Source organism: Brachyistius frenatus, unplaced genomic scaffold, assembly GCF_029030835.1.
Source record: "Brachyistius frenatus isolate BFR_SWC_R1_liver_20210118 unplaced genomic scaffold, ASM2903083v1 Contig_215, whole genome shotgun sequence".
In the NCBI taxonomy this organism is placed as follows: Eukaryota; Metazoa; Chordata; class Actinopteri; family Embiotocidae; genus Brachyistius; species Brachyistius frenatus.
This window is the reverse complement of record NW_027210814.1, coordinates 547,501-559,871: the sequence shown is the minus strand read 5'-3', so window position 1 is coordinate 559,871 and position 12,371 is coordinate 547,501. Positions and strand designations below refer to the sequence as shown.

Here is a 12,371-nt window from a genome sequence, read left to right as displayed (position 1 = left end):
TGGCACAGCTCTCCCATTCGACCATCACTACTGCCACACATTTCACACATAATAACACCCATAGAGAAAGCAACAATACACAATATATCTGGAATTCTGAAATGAGCATATCCAAGGGATTAGATCTGATCCCTTTGAAGTGTGACAGACAATTATAAACATGATTTGCACTAATTCCACTGTGAGAGAGGGCACAATGAGATTCACCTGCACTCCAGCTCTGTGGCAGCTCGCATGGCCCCAGTCAGTCACGAAAGCAGATTTGTTTGAGTGGCCTTCGTTCCCCTTTAACCCCCACTGGGAAACAGTGAGGGGGGCAGAGCTTTGGTGTTGCTGCGAGGACTTCAGATTATGTTTGCGAGATAAGGCAAAAAAGGATTGAGTGTAGACATGGGAAAGACGCCGGATTTCTGTCTGACAGGGCAAAGCCACTGAGGATTTCTTCCGGGCTGGCAGACTGTTCTGCCGTAATGACCCTGTGCAAACATACATCCTCAGACAGAGAGCGAGATGGATAGATGGAGGTGGAACAGGCGTCTTTTCTATTCCCAGATTAAGCATCAGCACACAAGCGCGGGAATGAAGCGAGCGCGTGTGGAAATGAAACATAATGTTTTGAGCAGATGAGCTATCTTCGACAGATTTAAAACATGTATAGAGCAGCATGTGCACACAATGTAGATGCATAGGTATGACTTCACCATCCCCCACCCAAACAGGCCTTCATGTCACGGTGAATAAAGGTGTTCATATCCGCCTTTGTGCAGCAGTAAACATCTGTGACACCTCTTTTGTCTGCTGCAGGCATCTGTGGACTAACATAAAAATATTTATTGCATAATATCCTAATGGGGTGTGTGGTGCAACAAGGAGGCTGAGTTTGAAGGCATTTACCCTGCCACAGTTTAATAATGATAATGGACTGGGTTTATCTACTACTGTTTTTCCGTCTGCTGATGAATCACTTTTGGATGCGGAACACATTTCAGTCAGAGTGGGTAGACACACTCAGGGAGGTTTTGCTGCTACAGCGTTACTTGGTCTGGTACAACCAGTCATTTATAGAGGCTGATATGAGCTCATGTTATCAAACTTAAAACAGGTATTTCTGTAAATTTTGCTGGTTCTACTTGTGCTAAATGTAAGCAAGTCAAAAGAGAGGCAAAAACAAAAACCTACCATGCATTATCAGCAGGACCTGTTGTTGCCTTGTTGGCCTGTGCTGCCAGTTGTCGGTCAGATCATGATGCCTTAAAGGCTGGATACATTTGCTTCAGAAAGTATTCCAACCCCTTCACTTCTTGCACATTTTATGGGGTTATAAATTTAGCTCAAAAGGATCTGCCAGGAAGAATGGGGTAAAGTGCCAGAGTCCAGGTCTGCAAAGCCTGTAGAGATTTACCCGAGAAGACGTAAAGCTGTAAATGCTGCCAAAAGAGCTTTTACGCGTTACTGAATACTTCTGTGAATGACAAGATTTCAGTTTTGGATTTTAAATAAATGTATTTAACAAAGTGAAGGGGGGTGAACTTTTGCTTAAGAATCTGTATGCTGCCACTTCAAAACAAATTTCCAAGCAAGCTGTTTATCACACGTTTGAAATAAAAAGTTGACATAGAAAACAAAAAACATGTAGCAACGCATTGATATCCATTCGGAGTCTTGCAGGTGAAGTGATAAAAGTTTAATATTCACACATACCTGCTGCTCAGTTCTTGAATGATCCCTGGAGAAATATCAGTGTCTTCAGCTGCGACATACTCGGCTACATTCACTGTCTGCCATTTGGAGTTCAGCATGTTGCATACAGTTGGTTTATCACAGCATCTTACCAGAGAACATCTGCCTGCAGCATCTGGAAAGGGTGCAGTGAGACTGAATCAAACAGCGAATGCATTTTCCTCTAGGCTGTCGTTATGAGCAACAGCTTTCACATTATACTCACTGTTGATATAAAAATATTGACTTATGCAGCTTGAAAGTGGCACATATAAGATATTTAGATGAAAACATTCGGAAATGAACTTAAATCAACCACAGAGTGAGGAACTAGCAGTGTTGACGTTTTGTCACAGTCATCTTTATATAGTGTTACGCAAGAATCAACTGAAGTTGCCATGCTAACCGGCTGGCTTCAGCCCGCCCCGTCTTGTAATACTTATTTGTACCACTCGATGGGATATCGAATCACTGTAGCGTCCGGCCTGCTGTCAGCCCAACATGAGAGAAAGAAGCAGCTTTAACGAACCTCTTGTTGGAGTGAATGAAACCATAAATAATGATGGCTTGAAGAAAACAAAAGTTACCATTTAATGTTGCTTTCCACCGCTGCAGACATCCCTGTGTGAGAAAACAATGAAGTTTGATGCTGTTTTTTTTTGCTTCTACGGTCATGTTAAAAAACTATAATGTAAATCATAAGCTCAACCAATCACCTTTTTCTTTTGTTGATCAACTGGGTCCGTACAATCTAACTTTCACTTATCATCAATGATTAAAAACAAGGCAAGTACGAGCTAACGGCAGGGCAAGAAAACACAGACTGACTGGACGCTAATGTGACTCACTATCGCCTCTTAATGTACAAAGTGGTGTTACATGATGAGACTTTTACATATCGCACCTTGAAAACAACTCATTTAGAAAAAAAGAAAAGAAACTTGCTTACATACTTACACTCTCCTGTTTAAAAGGTCTGGAAGGCCACAAGCGTATTCTGTTTAAGCACGTACGTCTGAAATGTGATAATTTGTAGAAGAAAACGAAACATCACAGACCGAGGAGGTTTTCAGTCCGATTTTATGTATCAATATATAGAGATATTCAAAAGTAATCCATTACAGAAAATCAAAAAGTGGAACCAGTTTGGTCTTAATACAGTTCATCATTGCATGTACAGTAGTTGGCTGATCCCTGTCCTTTTCATGAAAAACACTAGAGTAAAAAGAAAAGAGAAAAAGTAAACTAAAAGGCACACAAAAATCAATCATCTCGTTAACACCAAGGTCGGGAAACGTGGCAAAGGTGTGGGAGTATCTTTTGGGAAAGGTGTCAGTGTTTTGTGAGGGACAACAAAGAGAGAAGGGGTGTACGAAAAAGGATGCTAAATGATGCACAACAAGAAACAACACAAACCACTTTGGTGGATAATTCAGATTTCTTACAATCAGGGAATGCAGTGCTCTCCTTTATACAAATAAATTAATATACCTGTCAACACTTTATCTAAAATCTTATGTACAGCTTTTCTTTTACATAATTATATAATACATTATCAAAAACTTTATGAAAACATATTTACAAACCAATGAATCAAAAAGCACCCTCAAAGCTTTTCCAGTGTCACACACTCTCTCTCACGCACACATACAACGCTCACACGCGCACTTCCATACATACCTGTGTGTCCACACACCATCACACTCAGTTTTCTTCCATGCAGTACACAATACAGAAGGCATTCTAAGAGGGTTGTGCAACAAAGAGCGTACAAAACAGTTTCAAATATGGCTGTGGGATGAACATTAGCACACATGCATATAAATGAACACACACACACACACACACACACACACACACACACACACACACACACACACACACACACACACACACACACACACACACACACACACACACACACACACACACACAGACTTTTACGGTTTATGAACGGAGTATCAGTGTTAAACCGGCAGGAACCGTGTTCGCTGACAGAACGAGTTGGTCTCAGCCTTATTACATCAGTCGGACTTTTGTTTTGTGTGGTTACATCACATGGCAGGTCTTTTTTCTCATCATGCAGCCACCAGCTGGGCCCTCCCACATGGCTCTATCCAAAACTGTCTGCTCAGATATCGGCCATCTCAAGAGGAGGAGAGCGGGCAAAGGAATCAAGTGTGTGCGTGCATGTCGCTCCGAACAATGAATGGCTGCATTGTCAGTTGGCGAGCAATTATGCGTGCTGTTTGTGTTTTTCGGAGGGCAAGCGTGCATCGTCTCTGTCCTCTGGAGAACAGTGTGAGTTTGCTATCACTGCGCCCCCTGTGTATTTGTCACAGTCAAAAGCAGGTGATCAAATGAAATTATTAACACTGGAGGATTCTTGTCAAACACAGAACACCGCAGCGGGCTAAAAGCTGCCGTCTATTGCTTTTCTCAAACCATTTAACATCTAAACACGCCACGATAAAGACAACAGAAATTGTGTGTAAAATCCACTTCTCTCTAACTTCACATCCTCTCTGCTCAAATTAAATACTGTTGTCTCACCTTTTTTTTTGTGTCTTTTTTTGTCTTTCCACCTTGAAAACCAGCTGCACCCTCCTCAAACTCCAGAATGCTGGAGGTCAAATATAAACATAACCTCTCAAATCAGCTGTGTTCAGCTTCACCCTGAAATATTAGACAACTCACCCTGAAAGGCTCCGAACAGAAAGAGAAGAGCACAAAATGTAGTGTAACCTTTAAAATCAATCAGAGACTGGGAAAATCGTTAAAAACAGAAACCAATCCACAAATATGTTAACTACACAAGACAACTCCAGTAATGACATTTGTGACGGATTCCAACATGAATCTGTACAGATTGTCCCATCAACGCGCGGGCTGTCCCACTTCCAGAGCTCCTCCTTCCTCAAACAGCGTTCCCAGAGCTCTGCAGCCCATCAGGAATTATACACAGTCCAAATGATTCCATCTAGGACGAAACAGAGTCTCTCACTGTAGCCCCATCAAAAAAATATATGACACAGCACACACCTCACTCATCTATCAATGCAAAAGACTCAAAAGAGGAACCAGTTTAAACTCCATATTCCAGCATCACTTAAAGTCAGAAACACACATGAACAATTCTGTAATTAATCATCAACATTTACCGGAGGAAAAATAGATCCATCTCCAGCACAGAAAAAGTATGAAAGTATTTTTTTTTTTTAAAGAATCATGTTTGTCTTACTAATATTGGTGTTTTTCAAACGGAAATTGGCATAGGACATAGCTGTGAATGGCTGCACTTGATGATATGTTGTTCGTCCCTTCGTTGCACTCAGTCCAAGTCTCTGACCTCGATGTGTGTCCGTGCCTCTGAGCGGCCATCTACTCCAGGAGTCGCCCCTGTCGGTCACTTTGCAGTGGAGAGCATGGGCTGCTCCGTGTACCAGTGAGTCCCCGGATCTGGCATGCTGCCCCCGAGCGGCAGGGCGATGAACTGCGGGCAGGTGCCGCCTCCCGCGCCCACGACTCCCATGCCGACGCCCTGCGGGTACGGGTGGTGGTGGTGCGTGTGGTGTCCCATGGCGTCAGTCCGTCCGATGTGGATCTCGTCCTCCTCGCCCTCGCCGGTGGTTTTGCGGTACACGGGGTTGTCAAAGTTCATGCTCTTGGTGGAGTTGCGCCGCCAGTTGCGCCACACCAGGTAGACTCCGGCGCAGACCAGGCCGAAGACCACTGTGGCAACGATAGGAACTGCATGCGTTTAACACAGCGGCAGGGACACGGGGAAAGGAGGGGGGAGCGTTAACGAGGCAGAACGAGTCCATGGCGTGGAATGAGGCACGGAGGGGAGCAGAGCAGGCATGCGGGGGGACAGAGAGGGCGGGTGGGGGGGGGGCAGCGGTACAGAGGTTGTGTGTGGGTGGCTCGGCTAGACACGGGGTCAAAGTGGGGTCACACACCAACCAAAATATTTCCAACACAGACTCTAAAATAAGATGCGCAAGGCCCCGTTAGGGCTCAGGTTGGGAGTTAATGAGTTTTAAACTCTCCTTCGGGAGCACAGATTTGAATAAACATTTTTAATCTAATACTGCTTTACTAAATTACACCAATGAAACTCAAACAAAGCTTCATTGGCATAATTTTTTTTTGTGCCCGGTTCACATTATATAATGAAAACGGTTCACCTGAGCGAACTCATTTTGTTCAGGTTCATTTGCCATACTACCTATAAGAGATGCACTGTCAACAATAATATTTTTCACATATACAGTGTGTTTATTTTCCTAAAGCCTTTATATTTTTCATAACCAGTGGTGTCAAAGCAGGACAGCAGCTGCTTTACTCAAGAGAAAACATCCCCTTGGGAAATTATTGTTTTTATATATTTCATTTTAAATGGGGATTTTTTTTTTTTTTTTTTTTTTCATAACCAACAACCCAGGAACACTCTAAAGTGTAACGAATGGATTAAACTGCGTGTTTATCTTCTCTAATACATGCTGCTAACTGGCCGACTACATTCAATAACAACCGAGTAATCCTTGAAATGCCAAGTGGCGCATCATTAACTAATTACAGTACATTTAGGGTTTGATTAAAAAGCACTCTAATATTTTGCAGTGCATCCAGCATGGATGCAGTTAGGAGTTTATCTCAAACGATAAGAGTTCAACGTTGTTGTAGCAGCTGTGTCCCATTGTTTATTAAATGTGGAGAATGTTATGCCCTGGCAACCCCAGCAAGTTAGATAACCAACTATTAAAAGGTTTTTTTTTAACGTTCACTTATGTAGTGAATCAAATCTTCCAGCAGCAGCCGTGTGGCAGCCAAAAAAATTTCCGTTCACTGGCTGGAAATGAGAGGCTGATTTTGTCAGCTTCCCTCTAAAATCAAAGATTATTATTATTTTTTTTAAATTACATAAACATTTCGGTGGCCACTGTATGTGGTATGAACAAAAATATTATTGACAGTTTTATGTTTATTTAGATTAATCAACTGTTAAAGTGCTCTCTTTCTGCTAACAGCACACAAAGGCCTGCTTACAAGGAGTCCCTGCTGTAGCAGAACCCGACACAACAACACGGTGTGAAGTGAATAATGCAGCATGGCAGTGATGTCAGACACACAGAAAATAACTCCTGAGAAAACTTCAGCGAGGAAGACCTGCGGGCCGGGCTTCTCTCGTGCTGCCGCAGCAGGGTCAGAGTGAATGGACTACAAACAGTGGCCACAGGCAGACAGCAGCTTTACGCAGCCCTGCAGGCCTTCAATGTGGACAGACACGTACAGACAAGGGAGCTGCAGGTGGCTTACCGATGGGGATGACCACTCCCAAAACAGCCACTGTCAGGTTCTCGCCCAGGAGGAAATGCTCGCTTCCAGCTGTAGAGAGAGAACGAGGAAGAGGTGTCAGAGACAGAGGACGAAAAGACAGCAGAGCGAGGTAGGATAAGCGTGCAGGGTGAACAACATTTTGTGAGGAATAGAGTGAAAGATAAGCAGGGCAGTCAGGAAGGGCGAGCCGGTGGAAGAGAGGGGAGATAAAACAGAGAGGCGGAGAGCGGGTGATCATGCGTGCGCGGCCGTGAGTATTTTACAAAGAGACGGTGAGAAAGAGGATGGAATAGAAGAAGGCGAAAATGGAAGAGGGAAGGAAAAATGATGCATCGCTTGGCATTTGCAACAGTATGACCTTGACAGTACCCCCGACCCGCCGCACGCCATTTATCCAGGCTCCATGAGGCTCCAGCGTCTCTTCAAAGCTCATTTTCTTACAACATACTAACTAGCACACCTACACAGCTGCACACATGCAACACCCTACTGCCCAAAACGGAGCGCAACTCATGGAGGGAACGACGGCATTTTCAAGGTCACGAGGCACCATCCAACACTCCTATCAACGTCGGTTGACTGTAGTTGTTGGGGCTTGTAGATACATCACTTTAATGTCATCATTATGGTGAAGGTGAGGCTGTTAGCTACGTTATGAATGTGAGCGGAACCGTCGGATGAGCTACTTGGCAGGAGACGAGGTGAAAGTGGTGCTTTATCAGAAGACCGGGCCCATCTCTCATTAACATCCGATTGGACCACTCTGCCCTTTGCAAATCATGCAGACGACTCATGAAGTGATAAATCTTGAATTCTGACTATACGACCGTGATTAGTCATTTCTGTCATTATATGTTTTGAAGTTTATAAATGAAACTTATTCACCGTGTTCTCACACATGACAGCCTTGGTAAACTCCATTTTTCAAGTCACAACCCACTTACAGTGTTGTGAGACGCTGCTGTCCCCTGCAGGTGTGGTGGAGATGACCATCGTTGTGGCGGTGGAGTGGGAGCCAAGCGCCTTCGACTCCTGCGATGACACAGGCTTGAGGGTGCTGAGGGGTGTGAGGGGCTCGGGGGAACCAGAAGGAGCTGTGGTCAAGTGGGGGATGGCATCCGCCTGCGACACTCCCCCCGAGGGCGGAGGGAAGTCCTCTGCAACAGTCGCCCTGGTGCCCGCTGTAAATCCAGTGGGAGACGAGAATGTCGCTGTCACGTCGTTTCTTGGTGCTGCTGCAAGGGAAATAAGATCACAATAGAAAAAAAAATTGTTGTAGATGTGTTAAAGCTTCTGAAAATGTGCTTTCAAACACTACTTATGCATTATCTACAACCTTCAATATTCATGACTGAAACCCCCAAAACAACCCTGAAGGATTGTAAAAAAAAAGCAGCATAAATATGATTTTATAATAGTAAAAACAAAATCAGCTAAACTTGCTTCTTAAGAATTGTGTGGGTGTGCTTTGAACACTGCTGACTGACATTGGCCTGGCAACACAGGAAAACAACTCCACTCTATGAATAAAATGTTCCTATTTGTTGGCTCAGACTGCAACACAAATAAAGAAATTAGTCATGTGTGCATTGTAGGAAGCTGAGAAACATGTTTTCAAAGACTTTAAGTGTGTATTCCTCCTTCAGTGTGATTACAAGGCTCCAGTTTTATATTGATATTTCAACAAAATCTGTTCTGCTGTAAGATCTATCATAAATCTATCATATTGACTTGTTCACTTGTACTTGGACAAATATAACATAGACATAATCTCAATATAAGAAAAATAATCCATTTAATGTCTTCAGGAAACACTTCCTTTGTGTATTCATATAAACAAACACAAGACATTGTATAGTAAATCAGTCTTGATACAACATTATAAGCTAATCAGATGTTGTTCTATCAATATTTTGTTGCATTACAATGCAGTGATGCGTGCTATTGTATCCACCCCTCTGTATGTGTTGCTTAGCAACTATCTCTTTTAGGTGCAGGCTCAATAACTTATGTTGCTAGAAACCAAAGTGAAATAATAATAATAATAATAAAAAAAAAATGATATACATTATTTTACATGATGCTTTCTTATTAAACTTGAAAAAGATTTGTTTTACTGAGCTGGTAATAATACAATATACCATTTCATACACTTTCAAGCATGATTTTCCACTTTAACTTAGATGTAGTTCATTAATATGTTTATTTATGTTATTATCTGAGCTCTTAATTGAACATTACCATTGGTACTATAAAATACTTTGTAGCTGTGTAGAAAAGTGATGTCTCTTAAAAACGTCCTGTAGCCAGTAGCCCTCCGCACTGTACTATATGTGGAGCAGAATCTGATTATCTACACAGTAAACACTGCAGCCAACAAACCCCTTCAGGTGCTATCGATTATTAAAGACTCTGAATTACCACCCGTAAACATCCTCACCTGGCACACAGCCCCTCATGTCTGGCCCCGGGTCCTGTCCGTCCGGGCAGGCGCAGGTGTATTTAGGCGAGTGCTCCGTGATCTGTGGAGCCTTAAGACACAGGTACTCACAACCTCCATTGGCCACACTGCCCAGATTACAGCTGTCAGGGCCTGGAGACAGTAACAGAGGGAGACATGAAGACCTAGGCTACGGATGCATAAATACGATTATCATTAATTCAATTTAAGGGGGCACAGAAGAAGTTGTCATACTTTAATGCTCCCTACTGTGAGCACTGTTGAATTCCCTCTAAACAAAGCTCATTACTTTGTGTAAACAAAGTCTGGAGGAATACAAAGAATAAAATCTGGCAACATAGAGAAAGTTGCTATAAATATTAAGCAGTTTCTGTGCAACTCTGCCAGTTCTTCTCAAACGCTTGTTCTCACAACAAACTTGGAAAAAGATGAATGTATGCGGATCAAATTGGAGAAGAATAAAGAATAAAATATAGATAGCAAAGTCGAGGCGTGGGAAGGTGGGAAGACAAGCAGAAAGACAGAGACAGATATGGAAACTGGCACAAAAGAAAGGAAACACACGGCCATCGCATTCATGATTAAGAGCTCTGTCCACACCTCCATTGTAACTTCAGAGAGAGCTGGGTGGAAGGCAGACGTCTGCATGTACTGCTTCTCCCTGTGTTTTGATCTTTCTACCACAGTCGCAAGCCTCACCATCATTTATTCATGTGCCTGGGCTGACATGGACACACAGCTCACCTCTCACAATCAGAGCACGGGGAGAAAACTGAGAAACACGAACATGCACGTGAGGAGTCCCTCACACATCCTGCACACGCACCTTGCGGCTGTCGGAGCTGGTGGAAGACAACGATGTCGTGGGGGTCGTTGAGGTTTTCAGCCAGAGCGTGGATGTCCTGACCGGTCAGCCTGTTGGCCATGAAGACCGCCGCCCTGTCTCTGTCTGTCCAGTAGATCCGATCCTGAGATACATGACAAACGCAGCTCAGGCAGTAACCTCTGAAGGACGCAGTCACACAATGTTAAATCTCGACAATCTGTGATTCAGGAGCATGGACAGCGCGTGGCTTTTGGGTGGCATGGAAGTGCAAGCCATGCATAAAAATTCAAATTTGAATGCACCTTTGTATTTGAAATTATTTCAACTTGGATTGACGCTAATGATGCGGGTAGTGTGATGTCACCTGGACTCATTTCTAGCCATGCTAGTGACACGGCTCTGTGGATGGCGATGTCGGGGTGTCTGTTGGTCTATTACTCAACAAATATATCAAAATTACATTTTGGTACAGACATTAAGCTCCCCACAGGATACATCACACAGATTTCAGTGATACTTTGACCTCCATTACCTCTCGAAACGTTCAAGTAGACTTTGATTATACTGTATTTTCCTCTCGTGCTTCCTTGTGGTTGACATTTATAGCTTTAAGTAAAATGTCAGACTATCAGTGGATGTGTAGCTTGAAATTTAGCGACCTTAGGGATCCCTTAACTTTTCATGCAGCGCCATCATTTGGTCAACACTTCACGTTGTTCAATCCTGTAATGACATTACGTCACATCAGCCTCAGTGGTACATTGTTTATTTATTGACATCTATGGTTTCAAGGTGACTTTGGTTATCCTCTGACTTTTTCTCTAGCGCCTCCTTGAGGTTGATATTTTTTGACTTTGAGTGAAATGTCTCACTAATGTTGGATGTGTTGCTAAAGTACAAAAAAAATGAGTACTAACATCGTTAGTGATCCCTTAACTTCGTATGTAGTGCACATCCGTTTGTCCAACACTCTAATGACATTACATCAGCGTCAGTGGGATTTTTTTTGTTTAGTGTTCATGAGCAAATGATGGCATGCCCGCAACATAACATGCTAGGGATGGTGAACGTGTATTGTCACTGTTCGCATGCTGATGTTAGCACTTAGCTCAAACCTCCACCGTGCCTGCGATCAATGAATTGAATTTCAATGTATTTTTCCAGTTCTAAAAAGAGGCTGTACTCAAGATGTGTTTATGTTCATGTGACAGGAAATGGGTGAATGAAGCAGATGAACAACACAATCAAACGTGTACAAAATGAGAGAGCAGAGAAAGATGAGACAAGCTGAGGGAGGGTTGGATGGTGAAATATTTGCTGATGGAGCTCACAAAACTAATTTATTGGAGGAAAAGAAATAGAAAGAAAATTAGGACAAGAGAAATACTCTAAGGAGTATTTGTTGACACACAGTCGAACTCATTATTTGCAGCGGAGGAGAGCATGTTAATTTGTCTTGTAACGTAAATATTATGAGGGGATGAATGTGCCACGGAAATGCAGAAAGGTTTAATTGTAAATTAGGTTTTTATTCAATTTGAGTAGCAGTGCAACAGTAAACAACACAAACAGAATAAATGTAACAATGACACATTTGTATGGGAGAAGATTCAATGTATTATTTGATTTAAAGGTGTCAAGTGTCTGCGTTGTCCCTTCTGGTTTGTTGCAGCATTAGATGATTAAAACACATCCTATATAGCTCAAAATATAGCATCTCAGAGGCAACCTTTACCCATGTTTGTTGTTTATTGACTGACTTTTTGTCTCGTTTTTTTTTTTGTTGTAAGACGAAATCCTGACATTTTTTCCAGTTGCCTTAGAAACTGCGGGCTAATCTCCAGTGAGCACCAAGACAATAGGCCATTGGGACTCGAGTGTGCATGTGTGGGTTAGTGTTGAGTCAGTCACTGAGTCAGAAAGAGATGGTAATGTGATGTACACTACAACAAGCCCCATTCAATAACACTGAGTTGGTGTATGTCCAACATGCTGAACAAGAAGGTCACTTTGTAGTCGTAACAA

The 12,371-nt window shown here is 42.8% G+C and overlaps 2 protein-coding genes across 5 annotated transcripts in view; both read right to left on the bottom strand.

Annotated features, from left to right (window-relative positions):
* Window positions 1–12,371, bottom strand: part of LOC138633300 (leptin receptor gene-related protein) — a 174,482-nt gene that overhangs the window by 38,033 nt on the left and 124,078 nt on the right. The gene's annotated exons all lie outside the window — the stretch shown is intronic.
* LOC138633332 (low-density lipoprotein receptor-related protein 8-like) overlaps window positions 2,782–12,371 on the bottom strand; it is an 82,593-nt gene continuing 73,003 nt past the window's right edge. For 2 of the 4 annotated variants that reach the window (XM_069719501.1, XM_069719498.1), the window contains 5 exons: window positions 10,347–10,488; window positions 9,500–9,652; window positions 8,004–8,294; window positions 7,039–7,107; window positions 2,782–5,469 (listed from right to left, as the gene is read on the bottom strand). In XM_069719501.1, coding sequence (XP_069575602.1) covers window positions 5,126–5,469; window positions 7,039–7,107; window positions 8,004–8,294; window positions 9,500–9,652; window positions 10,347–10,488 — 999 coding nt within the window. In that variant the 3' untranslated portion in view covers window positions 2,782–5,125. The remainder of the gene's footprint in view (window positions 5,470–7,038; window positions 7,108–8,003; window positions 8,295–9,499; window positions 9,653–10,346; window positions 10,489–12,371) is intronic. The other 2 variants (XM_069719499.1, XM_069719500.1) reach the window with 2 other exon arrangements.